The sequence below is a fragment of the Corylus avellana genome, chromosome ca2 (assembly GCF_901000735.1).
Source record: "Corylus avellana chromosome ca2, CavTom2PMs-1.0".
In the NCBI taxonomy this organism is placed as follows: Eukaryota; Viridiplantae; Streptophyta; class Magnoliopsida; order Fagales; family Betulaceae; genus Corylus; species Corylus avellana.
The window spans coordinates 38,405,957-38,427,174 of NC_081542.1; the positions used below are offsets into that span (position 1 = coordinate 38,405,957).

The following is a 21,218-nucleotide window of genomic DNA, read 5'->3' on the forward strand; positions in this document are numbered from 1 at the left end:
AAATCTTCAACAAAATAAAGCATGTTGAAATTTGCTATTTTGTAGTTGAGCCAATTAAGTTAAATGCTACCATCTTTGTCGTCAAAATTGCTGAGATTTGAAAATGAATTGATTAGAAAATTAGAATGGAGGAATTAAGATACTAACATGCATAATTGGATTAGAAAACTTAGGATCTGAGGATGATTTTGTTGTGTCAATCCACGTGTCTTCGGTGGCTAACAAGGTGATGAGGTATAAGAAGGGCCATTTTTCCTCTTGTGCCATTGTCTATGAAGACTGATTTTGCCATCGTCATAGGGTAGCAAAGGAGAATGTCAATAAGACTGCCTCAAAAATTTGACAGGGGTGGCTGCGTGGCCACCTCCACCCATCTGGGGTAGCTCGCCGGCCACCCGAGATGGGCGGGTGGTGGCGAGCCACCCTCACCCCCTCCCTCTGTAAATTCTTAAAAAAAAAAAAAATGATATAATCAGGTGTTTTGGGTTTATATTTCTAATATGCTCCATGCTGAGGAGTCAACTCATCATTGGTGGGCACATAGGGGTGGGTTTGTGCCACACCCATAAAGAAGTTATTCTCTAAGTTATTTTAGATCGGTTTCTAAAAGGTTTCCTCTTCGTCACCAAAATCCTTGTGTGTGATTGTTCATATTTTGGTGATTGTTTGCTTTGATAAATATCTATTAATTCCGCATAAACTGTGATATTTATCTGTTTAGAGTTTTTCAATTGATATCAAAGCGGGTTCACTCCATAAAGGATTGAATTCCTGAGTGCGATCTTTGTTTCTTGTTTAAGATATCTCAAACCCTTAACATTGTGCCTAATTTTGATGGATCAAATTATGGCTATTGGAAGTCACGTATGAGATTTTTCTTAAAATCTATAGACGTTTGGCATGCCATTGAATTTGGATTTAAAGCTCCAGATAAGCTGACAGCTGAATGGTCTAATGTTGAAAAACAAACTCGTATGGCGAATGACAAAGCTATGAATGCTTGGCGATTTCACAAACTAAGTTCTCCAGAATTTCAAATTGTGATAGTGCCAATGATGCATGGGAGATCCTAAAAACTACGTATGAAGGAACTAATCTTGTTAAAGCTTCGAAACTTCAAATCTTAGTTTCTGAGTTTGAGGATATTAAAATGTTAGAGGATGAGACATTCAATGAATTTTTTGGTAAACTTAGCGAAATTAGAAATTCCATGATAAATCTAGGAAAGAAAGTTTCTGACACTAAGCTTATTAGAAAAGTTATGAGATCACTCCCTGAAAGATTCAGAATGAAGGTAACTGCTATTGAGTCATGCACTGATCTTAATACCATGAGGATAGAAGAGTTAGTTGGTGCAAACTTATGAGTTTTCCTAGCCTCAACCTAGGAAAAATAAGGATATTGCCCTTAGAACTTTGATGAGTTATCTGATGATGATTCACCAGATGAAGAGGAACTTGCCTTGATAGCTAGAAGGTATTTTAGGAATGAACATAGAATTTCCAAGAAATTTGGAAAACAAAAAGAGAGTACTCATGATTGAAATGAAAGAGACCCACGTGGTCCAAAATATTATGAGTGTTCTGGCTATGGTCATGTGCGAAAGGATTGTGCTAACCTCAAGAGTAATAAGCCAAAAGGTCAAAAAGCCTTCAATATTACCTTGAGTGACACTGATGAGGAAGAAACTCTTAATTATGTGGCATTTGTTGCATCCTATGATTCTAATGATTCTAATCAATCAAATGTTCAGTCTGCCTCTGATAATGAATCAAATAGGGTTAATGATCTTCAAAACTCCTTTAACAATTTAATGGAAAAGTTTTCTATGCTTAGAAATACTAACTTGAAAATTGTTAAGGATTTTAAGAATCTTGAGCTTGAAAGGGATAATTTGTTGAAATCTTTGAGTGATTCACATGTTGTTTGCAATACTCTCAAATCTGAAAATCATGTGTTAAATGCTAAAAATAAATCCCTTCAAAATGATCTGACTGCATCTAAAAATCACTTGAGTAAATTCTCTAGTGAAATTAAAGCTTGATAAAATGTTGCATATTCAAAAGCATTCTAGTGACAGATCTGGTTTAGGATTTGATAAAACTGCTTTTTTGTCTTCTAACCGTGCTTCTACTTCAAAGATTGTTTTTGTTAAACAAGCGAAAATAGAAGAATCTTCAAGTGAAGAAAAGCAAGCAGTTGCTCCGATTCCTCAAGGTAAGAAAGGTAAAAAAAATCTACATTAAGTCTCATGCATCTTACCCTACACCTAGAGTCGTGCATCCTCCTAGGAAATCGCCTTCTCAAAGGTCTGTCCCTACATGTTATCACTGTGGAAAAGTGAGTCACATTTGACCTCACTGTTTTAATTTGAAACCTCATATGCATATAAATGAAAATTCCTATTCTAGGTAAGAAAGTAAGGGTTTGGTCATAATAATGAGATAAGTGCTATCTAGGCTAGATAAATTTGAGCAAAGTCATAAATCTAGACCTAAAATTTCTCGAGTTTGGGTTAGGAAGGATGATACCATTCACCCCTTGAGGTGGAGTGGTGATGATCTCACCTTAAGTTAGGTGAATCACCCACATGCCTAGAATTGATTTTCTTGCATATCTTTGCATATCCTACAGCATGTTGTTTTTCGTTTTGCATTGCATTTTTGTTTTATTTTATTTTGAAATTGTATTTTGTTTGTGTGCATTTCTTTTGTGAAAAATATCAAAAAGACAAAAATATTTACTTTGGTTATTTTATTTTATTTTATTTTATTTTTTTGTCTTTGTCTTTTCTTTATTTTGTCTTATGCACCTAGATAGTCCATTAATTTCTCATGTTGCTTTTTATGGATTTAATTCCTTGTGTCTTGAAATGTTCTTAATATGCATGAGATGAAAATTTGTGTCAATGGACTTGTTTTTGTGGTTACCTAAAGCCTAAGCTTATGTGATACATTTTGCATATACTTTATCTTTTGTACACATTTAAGCTTAAATTGAGGTTTTGTTTCTCTTTACTTGTGAGGTCTGTTAGGTAACCATATGAGTTTTTTGACTAGTCATATTTTTCAAATTGACCATATGCTAGTTGAACCTAGGGCTTAAAAATTCCTGCTTTCTCTTTTGTGATAAGCACCAAAAGTATAAGGACACTTTCTCGAAGCGAAAAATAAACAAAATAGTGAACAAATAAAATCAAAAGATCATATTCCAAAAGGAATTTATTTTACTGTGTCAAACTTGTGCAAAATGTTTTACAAAAAGATATGTATAGGATGAGAGTGGCTAGGCCCTAGTATGATAAGGTTTGACTTTTGATTTGATATACTTGTCAAAACCTCATGGTGGTGAAACTTTCTCCTCATTTTGTAAATTGAAAATTTTTCTCTTTGGATGACTTACACACACACCACACAAGCATGAGTTGAATGGAACATTTTTCTTTGCTTGGGTTACGCAATATGAGTTTCTTGTCATTTCTAGTCTCATGTATATTTTGCATGTTTGGAGCAAGTTTGGGATATTCATTGTGCAATACATGAGTCATTGATGTGTCTATCATGTGTGTTCATTTGACTTTTGAGGGGGAGAAACATATTTTGCTTTTCCAGTTTCTTGTTGATAATTGAGTCTTACATTGAGGGGGAGTTTGGCTGATGTTTCTTTATGATCTTGCATTCTACATCATTTTTTTTATCATGAGTTTTATTTATGTATCCTTGTTCCACATATGCCTTGATGTATTTTGTGAAGTGTTTCAGAAAACATGAAGACCTTTTGTCATTCTGTGACAAAAAGGGGGAATAAATATGGGGAGATGATGGAATTGGCTCAGCATTTTGGTTTTGTCACCGAATTGCCAAAGGGGGAGTTTGTTAGTTCTTGTGTTAGCTTAATTCAGTTCCAAAATACAGATGCTACTGTTCACGGACTCAAACACTAATATAGAATACTCAGAATACAATCTTCACCGTTCATAATGTAAATTCATGTGTGATGAACGTTTCTGCAAAATTTTAGCTCAATCGAACCACAAAAGCTCATCGATCGGAGTTGTTGATCAAGGCTTGATAGCATTTCCATAATGCAGTTTCACCCATTGCATGCCTTGTTCGGACATGCCTTCCCCATGTTCAGACAGCATTTTCAGAAACTCTGTTTCTGCTCCGCAAGGCCCTGTCCGGACAGCAAAATTAACCTGTTCAGACACCCCGTAAGTTTTAGGCCCAAAAACATGATTTTAAGTGGGTTAGGTCTAGGGTTTTGTTAGGAGTATATATACATCTTTATAGAGAGAGAGAGAGAGAGAGAGAGATGAACAAAATTCTGCCATAGGTTTCGTGAGAGGCTATACTTAGAGAGAAAATCTGTGTGGGCCTGATTATTCCTCTTAGAGGATTATTGTTAGTTTCATTGAGCTTTATTGAGAAGTCTATCGAAAGGGTCTGGTTAAGGAGAATCAAGTTGAAGAAGATTGTGAGCAAGAAGACGAGGTGTATGCTTGTCAATCTTACAGAGCCAAGGTCTTGCAAAGGGTTGTAAGTGTTCATAGTGTCTGTAATCTCTGAATAATCTTTTGATAGTGATTTCTTAAGTTTGGCTGCCCTAGAGAGGTTTTACTTTTAGATCGATTTCTAAAAGGTTTCATCTTCGTCACCAAAATCTTTGTGTGTGATTATTTATATTTTGATGGTTGTTTGCTTTGATAAATATCTGTTAATTCCGCATAAACTGTGATAGTGTGATAGTATAAGAAAATGTGGCTTGTATGCCACAATGTTACCTTGTTGGAGTATTATCATAAAATAATGATATTATAAATCTTTTCTAATTTTTTTTGTTTTTTTTAAGAAAAAAAGAATTAAAAAAAAGGAAAAATGAAAAACCAAGGGGTGGAGTGCCTTTTTTTTTTCTTCTTTTTTTTTTTCTTTTTTTTAAGTTATTATTATTATTTTCGAATTTATAAGAATATTTTTGCCCTACTGAAAATTGAGCTTGAAATTCAATCTAATGTAGTAATGTATTAAAGTTTTCCTTATTTCGTTTCCGATTATTCTTATTAGTGCTTTGATTTGAAATTAAAACAAACGGAGCCTTAGTTTATGGTAGCAGCAAGAGAATCACTGAGCCTTAATTCATGAACTAGGAGACAATTGCAATTTTCGTTGTTATAATTCTATAGGGTTTCATGCTGTACCTGTTGAAGTACTTTACAAGTAAGCTCTTCATATGTTCTTAGTTCATTTTAATTTCAAGTATTCTGAAATTTTTCCTTGTATCCCTTGCAAGATTTTCCTTCTCCAGCCGAGACAATAAAATTGTTGTGCAATTCTTCAACTTTATTTACACAAAAGCATTAAATGCTAATAAAAAGTACCAATCCTACTCACAATTCACATGTCAAAGGACAATCATGACTTCCATTAGAACAGTCACCAAAACCCAAAATTAAGATAACAATTCAAAATCGATAAACAAATGAGAATTTGATAGCACCCCTAGATATCGAATTTAGTAAAGCCTGTGCTTATCTTCTTAATGACTCATGTTGAGCTAGTAACCCAGCAAAGCTGCGGACTAGAGTTTTGATTTGACCCGTGAATTAACTCGAATTTAATATGAATTTAGCGAGTTTGTACCTAAATCTCGACACAACTTAAACTCTACATGCAATTTTTAGGTTGTTAATTTTTTATACGAGCTGTAAATTCCATGTGAAATTAACGAATTGAAATTAAAAATCTAACTCATTTAATTAAATAAATTAAATTAAAGTTTATCATATTTTGACATGGCCACGACGTGAACTTAACACTCAAACATCAGTTACCCACCATGCCATACCATGGACAAAGGGTCAACTTTCCAGATATTCAACGATCTCGGAACCATGTAGTTGGGCACATACGTCAAGATCACCGTCTCCTTTACAATCAGTAGTGAAAAGAACGTGTAGTTATGCGATGGATTAATTTGACTTTTTTTTTTTGTGAGCGAGTTGCGTTGTCTCCACCACCTCAAAGCCTAAACCAAACGAAAGGTACCTTGTTAAATTATCAGTTATTCCAAAAGCTTAAACTGATAGGAAGAGGTAAAATTAATCACTCAATTATTACTAACACTCCTCCCTCACATATAGGCTCAAATTCTCTTTTAATAGGTAATACCCAACACGTAAAATATTTTATTTAAATAAAAGTGAATTGACGGTGTGAAAGTTCCATCCAACACTCTAACCCATTCTTAAATGTAAAATATTTATGTTTCACTACAAAATCAATCAATTTTTTCCTTACCAGAGTTTTCTGACGTGGCGATTCTGACGTGTGTTGAATATCAGAAAAATAGGAGTCAGTAAATTTTTTTTACTGATGTATTACTGTTAAGCACGTCAAAATTTACTGACGTGTCAAAATTAACACGTCAGTAAATTTTAAAAAATTATTAAAAAAATAATTTTGCTTTTTTAATTTTTTTTTTCAATTAAAAAATTTATTAATTTAAATTTTTTTTTCAATTAAATTTTTTTTTTTTTTGTAATTTCTTTGCACAACATGCGGTGAGGGAGCTCTCCCTCTCTTCTTTTCTCCATTTTCTCACTCGATCTCTCTCTCTCTCTCTTCTTTTCTCCAGCTCTCCCTTTCCTCCATCGTCTCTCTCTCTCTCTCTCTCTCTCTCTTCTTTTCTCCATTTTCAAAAACCCAAACTCAAACCGAAAAAAAATCTTCAAAAAATCAAAAACCCAAATAAAAAAATCAACCTGAAAAATCAAAAACCCAAACGTCAAACCCAACAAATTAATCTTCAAAAACTCAAAAAAATCTTCTTCTCTTCTCCTTTTTTTTTTTTTTTTGCTTATGCTTCTCTTCTTCTTCTCTTTTACTTTTCTTTTTCTTCTTCTTCTTCTTCTTTTGCTTTTCTTTGATATGCTGCTTCTCTTCTTTTTCTCTTCACCTTTTCTTTTTCTTCTTCCTCTAAAGGGGGCTGCCGTGCAGAGAGAGGAGGGAGATTGAGAGAGGAGAGAGAGAGTGTGAGGAAATAAATGAAGAGGGAAAGAATAAATAATAAGAAGGAAGAAAAAGTTGAAAATCCCGCTAATTTTTTTATTGATGTGCCAACATTCAACACGTCAGAAATTTCTGACGTTCTATTTTTTGCCACGTCAAAAAAATATTTACTGAGGTGGCAAAAAATTGTGTACTGTAGCCACGTCAGAAATTGATTATTTTTTTGTAGTGATTCTCTCTCTGTAACTTACTCTCCCTTAGGGGTCTTATGGCGGTTACGGTTAGCGGTTATTGACAGTAACCGCTAACCGTAACCGCCTTAGCGGTTAGTAAATTTCACTAACCGCTTAGCGGTTAATGGTTAGCGGTTAACCGCCGGTTGGCAGTTAGTGAAATAGATAACCGCCCGCTAACCGCTTTTTCAAAATTGAATTTTTTTTTTAGGCTTTTGAGGCTTTCTTTAGGGCTTTTTGGGCTTTTTTTTTTGGGCGTTTTGGGCGTTTTTTTACCCCTTTTTTTGTTGTTGGTATTTTTAGTGTCTTCTTGGACCCAATTGCTATAAAAAGAGCCCATAGTGAAAAATCAAAAATATTTGACCCAAAATTTACATTTACTTGTACTTTAAAAAAATTTCCTTAAATATTAAATCATAACTGGTTAACTTTTTTTTAAAAAAAAAAAAAAGAAAAAAAAAGAAAACAACATATAAAAAAAAAAAAAAACAAAAAAATTCAACACAACATATAAAAAAAAGTTCAGAATTCAAACAACTGTCACAACATATAATGACAATACATTAATACTTAAATTCTGTTTATAAGTAACACATTGGTCATTGTTTAATCCAATGTCAATTACTTAATTTGATATTAAACGAATCATATCATCATTGTACATTAATAATATGATTCACTTGAAGTCTTGAATAAAGTATTTGGATTGTCATTGAACCATATGATTAAGTACTGATATTATACATTTATATTATTCATATGCTTATATAGACTTATAACATATATAGACTTTTAAGTTTATAACATACATTGGAAATAAGTCTCTAAATATTTAATTGTTGTATTAGTATGAATTGGTATGCTGATGAGTTATGTCATATTATATATGTATAATTTGTTATTATATGATCAATGATTTAATGATCAATTGATCATGTGATATAATGATATAAATTATAGTGATAATATATTAATAATCAAATTGTGATTTAATTATTTTAAAAAAAAATTGTGATTTAATGATCAAGTGATTATATGATATAATCATATAAATTATAGTAATAATGTATTAATACTCAAATTGTGATTTAATTATTTTTTAAAAAAAATTGTGATTTAAACCGCCCGCATTGACACCCCTACTCTCCCCCCCTCTCTCTCTTCTCCGTGAGCTCTATCGCCCAGCCCTCTCTGTCTCCCTTGAACTCTCTTCTCACGATTTCACTGTGTCTTTGTTTTGCCGTTGAAGACAAGGAGAAGGAGTAAATTAATAGGAAAGGAAAGGAAGAAGGGAAAAGGAGAAATAATAAAAAGAAGGTCGGCTGTGAATATAAAATAAGGAAAGAAAATAATGGAGAAAGAGAAGTGACAGGGGAGTCGGCTTAGGCTAAAAAGAAATATAAAGATGACAAAGGTGCGTTGATTGAGGGGAGGAAAAGGAAAAAATAATATAAAATAAAAATAATAAAATGAATCAAAAGGTGGTGTCGGCAAGGTGTGAAGAAAATTGAAATAATCCATATAATTCTCTTAAAATATTCTTACTTTTTCATTTTTTTTTTTAAATATTCTTATTTTTTTTTTTCACATAAATCAATTTTTATTACAGTTTCAAACTAAAACCCTTTAACAAATACACTAACCCCGTGGGTCACCTTGTGACCAACGGAGGGTCACCCATGATGGTTTTTTTTTTTTAAAAAAAATAATAATAATATGACCTATGGGCCATAAGACGAGTGGGTTAGATCCACCAGTGAACCTACAGGTTAAGAGTTTTTTTTTAAAAAAAAAAAAAACAAAAATTATCTTTTAATAGAAAATTAGGATATTTTAAGAATTTCACACTCTTCTGTTATGATTTACTGTTAAATCCTAACGGAGTGTGGAATTTGAAACAAAACAAAAATTTGATACACCTAAATAGGAGTTTTTAAATATTAGAGTGTTTGGAAAAAACACGTCATTTGACTTATTTCACGTGTAAGTGAAGTTACCTAATTCTTTTTTTTTTGTTTTGTCTCTGACTCTCTACCACCTCAAAGTCCAAACGGAAACTCGGCGTGTGCTGACCGTTTTTTCATTGAGTGGCGGTCGACCAGACTTTTGGTTGGCAGAAGGAAAAGAAGAGGTTGTATCATGTACGCTTGTTTTGCTTTTAACATGATAGACCAGAGAAATACAGTTTTTCTATTCTTCAAAGTACTAATCTTTACCCTCTTCCAAATCTCAAAAGAGTTGCAAACATTAACTGCGAGTTTAGCCTTTCTCAAGTGACTTTTGTGTGTGCTGATTAGTCAAGAGTAATCTGGATGTCCTAGACTGCAGCTGGATTGCAAAAACTAATTCAATCATCCACAAAATGGAGCCATAGAGTCATACCCAACATAATTCAAGGTAAAAGCTTCAAATTCCCCTAGTTTCTGCAATGTTCTTTGTGAGCATAGATTTTATTTATTTATTTATTTATTTATTTATTTTTTGGTGTTGAACATGACTCTTCCTTTTGGGTATTCTTTTGTTTTGCTTTAAAGATTGGATTTTTATGTGGGTTTTCTGTTTTTGGTTTGTGGGTGTTCTTGTTTTCATTGGGTTTGCTAATTCACAGGGAAAGATTTAGATTGTGGGTGTTTGCATTTAACATATGAGAAGTTGTTGGATGAAGGAAATATGTGCATGTGAGGTACTTCAAGTTAAGATACTCCGTTCGCTCGCTTATTGTTGGAATTTAGTTAGAAGTAGAAAGTTCAATAAGAACAATAGCACAAGTTTCTCTTTGATTTTTCCTATGTTTAGACTACAAAACTATATATATATATATATTTTTTTTTTATTTTATAAAAATGTATTTCACAATAATTTTTATTAGCTTTCCTCATATAATTAAAATATTATTTTTTTATAAAATATAAGATCTCTACCTACTCTCACTTTTTTCACAAAATCTCAACACAATCTTTAATTAAAACAAAAAGATGAAAGGGAAGAGAGAAAAGAGAAATATTTATACTAAAATAATGTGTAGAGAATCACTTTTGATTTCCTATGCATTAAAAAACACTGTAACAACCGTTAGTTAAATACAAGAAATTTGATGTGCATATGTTTTTGTGGTTTTTCTAATTTTTTTTTTTAAAACATAAGGAAGTGAATAGCGTATAAGGTATCTGCTCCTAGTACTCTTGTCGAGTTTTGACATTTTCAGTCAAACTCGTTTTAATTGACCTTTAAACGATCCAAGTCCGAGCCATTTCGATATTCTCAAACAAGCTCGTTTTAATTGACGTTTAAACGATCTGAGCTCGAGCCGTTTAAGTCTAGTCTTACGGAGGTGGAGGTGGAGGTGGAGGTGGAGGTGGAGAATATAGTTGTAGGCTTATGACAATGGAAGAAGAAGGGTGAAGAAAATGGAAAAGTTGAAAAGGGAACTTTAAAAAAGTAAAAGAGACTTGCAAAAAAAAAAAAGTAAAAGAGACATGATCAAAAGGCTGTTTTCTTTGAATGACATTGAAATGCACGGGAAACGAAATCCAAAATAAAATATGATTAAAAGGCTGGGTTTTTTTTTTTTTTCTTTACAAAAAAATTTTGATAGTTAAGATGCTCAACAAGAATAATTAGAACAGGCTAAATAAGCAAAATTTGGACACGTAATAAATGACTGCAACATGCAACTTTCTGACTAGACCAATTTATCTTGTCTCACACCCGTGTTACTTCTTTCTCCCTTCTCCTAATTAATTACTGAACATGACTTCTTCTACACCTAATAATAACAAATAGTGTGTACTTTCTTAAAAAAAAAATTTTCCAACTGCAATTTTTTTTATTCTTATTTTTAAAATGACCAAATGAACAGCATGACATCATAATTTGTAAATCAAATCACTACAAATGTTGCTTTGCAATAAAGCTTGTGACCATCGTCGAATCTCTTCTTAACCATATTTCATATTAACTAATATTTTAATTTACATTTAAAAAAAAAAAAAATAGTTAACTTAATATATATACTAAGTTAGTATATATATATACATTAAATAGGCTATAATTTATTTATCAATGTAACCTATACTTAATTATACTTAGTTAGTTTATTAATTAACTAACTAGTATGTTAATACTAATATATAACACACACATATAATAATATATTTTTTTTTGTTTACATATATAATAATATAAGTAATATACATAGAAATATTGGGTAACCTAGAGTATATTAACTAATACATACACATAAATATTAAATAATCTATATAACATATACTACTTATTACTAATATACACACTTATTAAATTTATATAACTAATTTTTTTGTAACATATATACACGCGCACACACACACACACAAAAGAAATATGAACGAGCTAATGAGTTGGACTAACGAGCCGTGCTAGCAATCCAGTTGAGCTTTAAACGAGTTGAGCTCACGAACCCCCATCGAGTTCAATCGAATGAGCGGAGTATATATCACTTGCTAATCGAATGGATTTCTACAGTAACGAGTGAATTTGTACAATATCGAGCTCGAGTTTGGGTTGACCTTAACCGAGCAGATTGTCGAGTGTATTGGCTCGTTTACCACCCTAAGTATGCCTTTGTATTAGTTATTGCACTATTGGAAGATGAGACTTGGAGTTTGTACTTTCTAACTATAATGGACCCATATTATGCTAGTGGGAGAATATGTCTTAGAGACAAAATGACATTTTTGATTTATTGTGTTTGGATTATTTATGGATCTCTAATTGATGTTTTATAAGTAATTTGGTAGTATAAGTAGTTGGTTATTGGATAAAATATAACTGTAAGAAAATGTTTCAATTCGATTTAATATCAGTGCTTAGTATAAATTGTATTTGCTTTTTATTACTCTTTATCTTAGGACAACAGCGTTTGTCTTTACTAATTTGCTTAGTTTTCGGGATTTCTTGTTCTTTTTTTTCCTAGTTATGTGTTTCTCATGTATAGTTCATGTGTTCTTGCATTGCGTTTTCTTTTTTTAATGATATTTCTATTACTTCTAAAAGAAACACAATACAAGTTCTAAGTAGGTGTCATGTCTTGCTTTGGGCTTGGGGCGTGACAATTAACCCAAATTCATTTCTAATTGTGACAATATTAGAGAGGAAACCATGACAGAAACCGTTGTGACCCTTGTCATCAATGAGCTGGTTCAGTTGATCACTCATGAATCAAAATTGCTAAGGGGTGTACACCGAGATGTTGTGGACATTAAAGATGAACTTGAGAGCATCCAGTGTTTCCTCAAAGATGCAGATAGAAGGGACCTCCAAGATGGCGTCAAAACATGGGTGAAACAAGTGAGAGAAGTAGCCTATCATATAGAAGATGTAATTGATGAATACGTTCTTCACGTGGCACAACATCGTCCTCAGCAAAATTTTATTGCTTTCCTCCATAAAATTGGCCACTTATTCAAAAAATTAAAACCACGTCATGACATAGCTACAAAGATTCAAGATATCAAAATATCAATCCGTGAAATCAAGAAAAGAAGTGAAAGATATGGTTTTAGTTCCTTAGAGCAAGGATCAAGTAGTGGTGAATCTAGTGTTACATGGCATGACCCTAGCCTAGAGTGGGTGCACTTTTCATTGGGGAAGATGAAGTTGTGGGCATTGAGTCTACAAGGGATGAGCTCGTAAGCTGGTTGGTGGGGGGAGTATCTAAACGATCTGTTATTTCAGTTGTAGGCATGGGCGGAATTGGTAAGACAACTCTTGCTAAGAAAGTATATGAGAATGAATTAGTGAAAGGACATTTTGATTGCCGTGTTTGGATCACAGTGTCTCAGTCATACAATGTCCAGAAGATACTCATGTCCATGACAAAGAAAGTCTACTGTGAAAATGAAATGGCTCCAGGACAAATAGACATGACGGACGAGATCACATTAATCAGCCAGTTGAGGAAATATTTACAGCAAAAGAGGTATGTTGTGGTTTTTGATGATGTTTGGACGTCAGAGTTTTGGGAAATTGTGAAACATGCTTTACCATGCAATGACAGAGGAAGCAGGATTATTATCACAACACGCAATGATCTCATTAGTGTATCTTGTAAAGAATCTTTTTTCGATCAGGTCCACAAGCTACAACCTCTGTCTCAAGACAAGGCTTGGGAATTGTTTTGTAGAAAGGCATTCCAGTCCGAGTTTCAAAGGTGTTGTCCCAAAGAGTTGGTGAAACTGTCGATGGACATTGTCAAAAAATGTGAAGGCCTACCACTTGCAATTGTTGCCATAGGTGGTCTTTTGTCAACAAAGGAAAAGGTGCCATTAGAATGGAAAACGTTGCATGATAGCCTCAGTTCTGAGCTAGAATGTAATCCACACCTTACAAATGTAACAAAAATTCTCTCTCTTAGTTATCATGATCTTCTATGCTACCTAAAGGTTTGTTACTTGTACTTCGGCATTTTTCCAGAGGACTACTCCATCACAAGTACAAGATTACTTTGGCTATGGGAAGCTGGGGGCTTCATAAAAGGAAAGAAGGGAAAGGCACTGGTAGAGGTAGCTGATGAATACTTAATGGAGCTCATCCACAGAAACTTGGTTCAAGTTTCATTTGCGGAGTTTGATTATGAGATAATTAGAAAGTATAGAATCCATGATCTGCTGCATGAAACCATCCTATCGAAGATTGGAGAGTTGAATTTCTCTCAAGTTCTGGAAGCAGGCAATACTACTTTCCATGGTAAAAGTCGGAGCCTATCAATCCACGATGCTAGAGAAAATGTTTTTGAGACAATTGAGTACTCTCGTGTCCGTTCTATTTTTCTCTTCAACATTAATGAAATGCCCCAGTCTTTCATGGTTAAATTGTTCAAAAAGTTCAAGCTTTTGAAAGTGTTAGATTTTGAAGATGCTCCTATTGATTATCTTGCTCAAGAAGTGGGTACTTTATTCCATTTGAAGTACTTAAATTTGAGGGGAACAAAAGTGAAGATACTTCCAAATTCAGTGGGTATGCTACAAAACCTTCAATCACTAAATCTTGTACAAACCCCAGTGCGTGAGCTACCAATTGAGATATTTAGGCTATATAAGTTACGACATGTTAGTGCTCATTCTCATGACTTTGGAATTAAAAGTAGCCTTTATTCGATACAAGGAGTAAAAGTACATGAAGGGGTTGGATGTTTAAACGAATTGCAGGACCTATCAATGATTGAGGCAAATCATCATGGGGTTGGTTTATTTGAAGAGCTCGGAAAGTTGAGTCAGTTGAGGATGTTCGGCATTTCAAATATGACTACAGAACGAGGGAGGGCCCTATGTACCTCCATACAAAAGATGGTCCACCTTAAAATTTTGGTTGTAGGCTCAATTAGTGAAGATGAGCTTATAGACTTAGAATCAATTTCTTTGCCCCCTCCATCTCTAATGCATATCTATCTAAGAGGGCGATTGAAGAAGTTGCCGAATTGGATTCTAGAGCTTCAAAATCTGGTCACGCTAGTCTTATTTTTCTCATCATTAGAGGAATATCCACTGTCGTGTGTCCAAGCTTTGCCAAATCTAATTACCCTTTCCCTCAATCAAGCGTATGATGGGGAGCAACTGCATTTTGAGGGAGGTTTTAGAAAACTCAAGAAGCTCACCCTCAGAGAGATGAAAAAATTAAAGATGGTGGAAATAGACAAAGGATCACTGTCCAGTCTTGAGCAACTAGAGATTGGGCCATGCCCACAAATGAAGGAGGTACCCTCTGGAATCCAACACCTTGAAAGCCTAAAGCTTATTGACTTCTATGAAATGCAGAGAGAATTTGTGCTACGTATGCAGCCTGATGGAGGCGAAGATTATTGGAAAGTCAAGAAGGTAACTACTATCCGTCTCAAGTATCGGATTAAAGGAGAACGATATCAAATATACAAGCTCGGTGACTCGAAATTATTGGAGCGTTTGCAAGGGTCAATCTGGGGGGATCAAACTGCCATGTAGAATTTCAATGATGAACAAGGTATGCACTTCTAATTAGCCACAAGATTTCCATGAATTTTTCTTTTTATATATATTTTTTATATGTAATGATAAAATTCTTCACATTATATGGCTGACTAAGGCCTGTTTGGGATTGCGTTTGAGAGGCCTAAAAATGATTTTAACACTCAAAATGTCAGTTTGAAGAAAAAAGTACTCATTTGGTAAAAAAATTAAAAGCATTTTCAAGGATCCAACAAGCTTAAAAAATGTCAAAAACGCACTTTTGTCATAATCTTAAAATTGAAACTTTTGCCAAAAGATTTTTTTTTTACTTAAAAGCTCTATTTTTCAAACGCAATCCTAAACAAGCTCTAAGAAAGTCATACATTGGCCGCGCGATGAGTTCCCACCTAAGCTACTGTTTGAATGCTACCAACTCCTTTTGCTCACTAAATTGTGTTTGTTGTTTTTTGTATTTCTATTTATTTGATATTTTAATTTGTCATCACTAAAAAGAGTTTGATTCTAATCTATGTTACAACAAGGATCTAGCAGTGGTAATTAGACTTGGGCCAACACAAATGACCTTTTATAATTAAAAGATTAATTCTTTAGGGGGGTTTGTTCTCATATGTAACAGTTTTGAGGGCTTTGAAACCAATGTGTTATAATGGATAGTTTATTTAGTATAAAAAGCTGTTACTTGTATGCCACAATAGGACATTGGAGTATTTTCATAAAAGAGTAATACTTATGATATATTTCCCTACAAATTGAAATATTCATGACCTTCGAACTCGCACCATCCATTATCCAATTAATTATAATAGAACAAAATTGCCTTAAAATAACATTGCATTAATTATAGTATAACTACAGAGACGAAAATAAAACAATGCTGAAATGCTTTAAAAAAAAGGGTTTTGTATTTGGCTAAACTAGCATCTTGAATGGACAATGTTTAATCAGAAGGAGGAGCTTGAAATGCATTCTCATGTATAATAGTTTTTCCTTGTGTCTTTTGCAGTTGTTCTTCTTGGTGCTTTGATTCGACATCAAATCTTTCAGTTCGTGGCTTGGCTTCGACAACAGATCAATGGTGTTGTAGAAAATCCATTTCGCTAATTTCACAAACCCAGAAACAATTGCAATTCACTTTTTATAATTCTATGTTGTTTCATGCTATACCTGTTGAAGTACTTTACAAGTAAACACTTCATATGTAAATTAGTTCATTTTAAGCATTTTGAAATTTTTGCTTGAATCCCTTGCAAGATTTTCCTTCTCTATCCGGGACTGTAAAAAATTTGAATGCTAATAAGAAGCACCAATATTCACAATTCACATGTCAAAGAACAATCATGGCTTCCATTGGAATAGTCACCAAAACCCAAAATTAAGATAACAACAATTGATCAAAAAAAAAAAAAAATCAACCAAATGAATTAAAATAAGAACTGGGTGCTTGAAATGAGAATTTGATGGCACCTAGATACTGAATTCAATAAAACCTTTGATAATCTTCTTAATGATTCAGACCATGATTTTTATTCAGTCTTGCTTATTTACTTGTTCTTGGAAAATAAATGGGTTATGTGGGTTGGATTGAGCTAGTGACCCAGCAAAATGGTTGGAATAAGAGGCCATTGAGTGACAAAGCAATAAAAAAAAAAAAAAGGAGTACTATAAGACACTACTCTTCAGTGACAAGGGACTACTTTCTTAATGGATGGCTTTTGTGTGGATATTAATATGTGCTATTCCCATCACTAAAGCTATAGTTGTTCCTAGCTATTTGTCATTTTGAAGATTAACTATTCAACATAGATTGTTATCCTGTGAATAAAAAAGTAACCAAATGAATGGAATAACTATTCTCCGGTATTACTATTCTATTCTGAATTCTAATCCGCATACCAAGTATACTCTTAATGAGTAGAAAGAAATCTCATTCTCAACCTATACAGCTAGCTCAAACAATGGGGGATACATCTCGTGCAAAAGAAAGAGTGGTAGAATTTCATGTACGATGGAATATATATTCCTTAAATAAGAATGGTAAAAGTGATTAGTATCACATTAGTGATAATAAGTTTAAAATTGTCTCAACATGTTAATGTGGACAAAGCAACAGTGACACAACTCTCCAAATCTTCAACAAAATAAAGCATGTTGAAAATTTGCTATTTTGCGGTTGAGCCAATTAAGTTAAATGCTACCATCTTTGTCGTCAAAATTGCTGAGATTTGAAAATGAATTGATTAGAAAATTAGAATGGAGGAATTAAGATACTGACATGCATAATTGGATTAGAAAACTTAGGGTTTGTGTTACGTGAATACGTAACGGGGATAGATTATAGGTTCTGAGGGAACCTAGACCTTAGATTCAAAGGGAACCTAGACCTTTTAGATTTTGACGAAACCTAAAAAACCATTTTTCAAACTCAAGGTTTGGAATTAATTTTCTGATCCTCTCATTAATGAGCTTGATGTTTTTATATAGACAATTACAATGCATAATAAAATAAAAGACTAATTAAAATAAACTACGGATAATATTTATCCCTAATATTTAAATTATACTAACTACTCTAATGATAATACTTATCTATAATATTTAAATGTGAATCTCTAATCTAATGTTATCTATAAAGATAACATATTATCCTAGGGTATTTTAATCATAAAATACATCTATTATTAAACTCTTAACATTCCATTCCCCTTAAGGAGACCTTGTCCTCAAGGTCTAGAAATTCTTTTCTTCCTTCGTTACTCGTTTCAAGCGTTCCCTTGGTGGCCGTTCAATTGGTGGGATCAATTCTTTATCATAAAGCGTCCAAATTTGCACAAGCCCACTCACTTGCCGCTGCACAAGCCCACTCACTTGCTGCTGCCAATGAACATTGGACTGCCTGTTGTTCTGTGATACCGGATGGCAACGAGGCGCTTGCAATGGAGCACGGGGTGGACATGGTTGCCTTGTTTTGGCTATGTACAATGATGAACATTCCTTCATTTCATCCTGTTTTACAATTGACCGTGCAATGTAATGACATTGCGATGGGTCTTGCGATTTGACAACGTTGTGGATGGTTTTTGTTGGTTGGGCCTGTATAGGTACGACATCACAAGGTGGAGAGACTTCAACGGGGTGAAATGGATCTTGCAGATTGAAAAGGTTGTTGACGTCTTCGGGCACCATTTGTGACTGTTCTGAAAAATGGAACTCATCATTGTTATCAGCAGAACAATTGTCGCATTTGGCAGTCAATGCATACAATTTGGCATTATTTGCTTTCATCGTCTCAATATTTTCTTCCATCTTCTTCATCCAGCCTTCACACATAGTTACCAAGTTATCAAGCAGCTGCTCAAGCCGGTCCAAGCTTGGATTTGCCATTGAGCAAGATCGCGGCTCTGATACCAAATGTTACGTGAATACGTAACGGGGATAGATTATAGGTTCTGAGGGAACCTAGACCTTAGATTCAAAGGGAACCTAGACCTTTTAGATTTTGACGAAACCTAAAAAACCATTTTTCAAACTTAAGGTTTGGAATTAATTTTCTGATCCTCTCATTAATGAGCTTGATGTTTTTATATAGACAATTACAATGCATAATAAAATAAAAGACTAATTAAAATAAACTACGGATAATATTTATCCCTAATATTTAAATTATACTAACTACTCTAATGATAATACTTATCTATAATATTTAAATGTGAATCTCTAATCTAATGTTATCTATAAAGATAACATATTATCCTAAGGTATTTTAATCATAAAATACATCTATTATTAAACTCTTAACAGTTTGAGGATGATTTTGTTGTGTCAATCCACGTGTCTTTGGTGGCTAACAAGGTGATGAGGTATAAGAAGGGCTATTTCTCTTCTTATGCCATTGTCTATGAAGACTGATTTTGCTAGGGGTGTCAAGGCGGTTAGTAGATTTCACCAACCTAGGCGGTTAACAGTTAGCGGTTAACCGCCGGTTAATGGTTAGGGAAACAGATAACCGCCCGCTAATCGATTTTTAAAAATTGGGCTTTTTTTTGGGCGTTTTTGGGCTTTCTTTAGGCCTTTTTGGGTTTTTTGGGCGTTTTTGGGCTCTTTTTTTTACCATTTTATTTTATTTTATTTTATTTTTTTGTATCTTTTTGGGCCTAATTGCTATAAAAAGAGCCTATATTGAAAAATCAAAAATATTTGACCCAAAATTTACATTTACTTGTACTTTAAAAAAATTTCCTTAAATATTAAATCATAACCGGTTAACTTTTTTCTAAAAAAAAATTCAACACAACATATAAAAAAAAGTTCAGAATTCAGACAACTGTCACAATATATAATGATAATACATTAATACTTAAATTGTGTTTATAAGTAACACATTGGTCATTGTTTAATCCAATATCAATTACTTAATTTGATATTATACGAATCATATCGTCATTGTACATTAATAATATGATTCACTAGAAGTCTTGAATAAAATATTTAAATTGTCATTGAATTATATGATTAAGTATTGATATTATACATTTATATTATTCATATGCATATGTAGACTTATATAGACTTATAAGTTTATAACATACATTGGAAATAAGTTTCTAGATATTTAATTGTTGTATTAGTATGAATTGGTATACTTATGAGTTATGTCATATTATATATGTATAATTTATTATTATATAATCAAATGATTTAATGATCAATTGATCATGTGATATAATCATATAAATTATAGTGATAATATATTAATACTCAAATTGTGATTTAATTATTTTTTAAAAAAGTTGTGATTTAATGATCAAGTGATTATATGATATAATCATATAAATTATAGTGATAATATATTAATACTCAAATTGTGATTTAATGATCAAGTTATTATGTTATATGTATAAATATTTTTCTAATTATAATTATAAAAATATATTATATAAAAAGGTAGTTAGCGGTTAGCGGTTATGGTTAGTAAACCCAATAACCGCTAACCGCTAGGCGGTTATAACGGTTAGGCGGTTAACGGTTAATACGGTTAAGCGGTTAAACCGCCCACATTGACACCCCTAGATTTTGCTATCTTCATAAGGTAGCAAAGGAGAATGTCAATAAGACTACCTCAAAAATCTGCCAGGGGTGGTTGCGTGGCCACCTCCACCCATTTGGGGCGGCTCGCCGGCGAGCCACCCTCACCCCCTCCCTTTGCAAATTCTTTAAAAAAAAAAAAAAAAAAAAAAAAAAAGGCTTGATATAATCAGGTGTTTTGGGTTTATATTTCTAATATGCTCCATGCTGAGGAGTCAACTCATCATTAGTGGCCACATAGGGGTGGGTTTGTGCCACACCCATAAAGAAGTTATTTTAGATCGGTTTGTAAAAGGTTTCCTCTTCGTCACCAAAATCCTTGTGTGATTGTTTATATTTTGGTGATTGTTTGCTTTGATAAATATCTGTTAATTCTGCATAAACTGTGATATTTATCTATTTAGAGTTTTTCACAAGGCATGCACCTCTAAGCCACAATACTTTATTTTTCTTTATTTTTTTATTTTTTTTATGTAATGATAAAATTATCCACATTATTAAGTATAATGTTTATGGCATAGTTTAGAAAGTATAAGAAACTGTGACTTGTATGCCACAATATTGCCTTGTTGGAGTATTATCATAAAATAATGATATTATAAATCTTTTCTAATTTTTTATTTTTTTTAAAAAAGAATTAAAAAAAAAAAGGAAAAATGAAAAACCAAGGGGTGGGTGCCTTTTTTAAAAAAAAAATTAAGGAAATCATATATAAAATCCTTAGGTCAACGCACTTTTATTAAAAACTTCCTAGGTATTTTTTTTTGGAAATTTAGTCTCTGGGTCATTCGAAACTACTAGAAAACTCTCTACCGTCAATTTTTGTTAACTGTCATTAGTCCACTCAAAACTCTCTGTTTTATCTTATTAAAATATTAATTTAATTTAAAAAATTTAAATCTTAAAAAATAATA

The 21,218-nt window shown here is 32.9% G+C and overlaps 1 protein-coding gene across 1 annotated transcript; it reads left to right on the forward strand.

Moving 5' to 3' along the window:
* The first annotated feature begins 12,752 nt into the window (after positions 1-12,752).
* On the forward strand, positions 12,753-16,462 carry LOC132169722 (disease resistance protein RPM1-like). The gene is made up of 2 exons (XM_059580708.1): positions 12,753-15,235; positions 16,226-16,462. The coding sequence occupies exon 1, from the start codon at positions 12,964-12,966 to the stop codon at positions 15,214-15,216; it is 2,253 nt and encodes a 750-aa protein (XP_059436691.1). The 5' UTR covers positions 12,753-12,963; the 3' UTR covers positions 15,217-15,235; positions 16,226-16,462.
* Positions 16,463-21,218: the final 4,756 nt, after the last annotated feature.

Coding starts and splice junctions, on each gene's coding strand:
- LOC132169722 (XM_059580708.1), top strand. CDS start 12,964: ATGGGCGGAATTGGTAAGACAACTCTTGCTAAGAAAGTATATGAGAAT.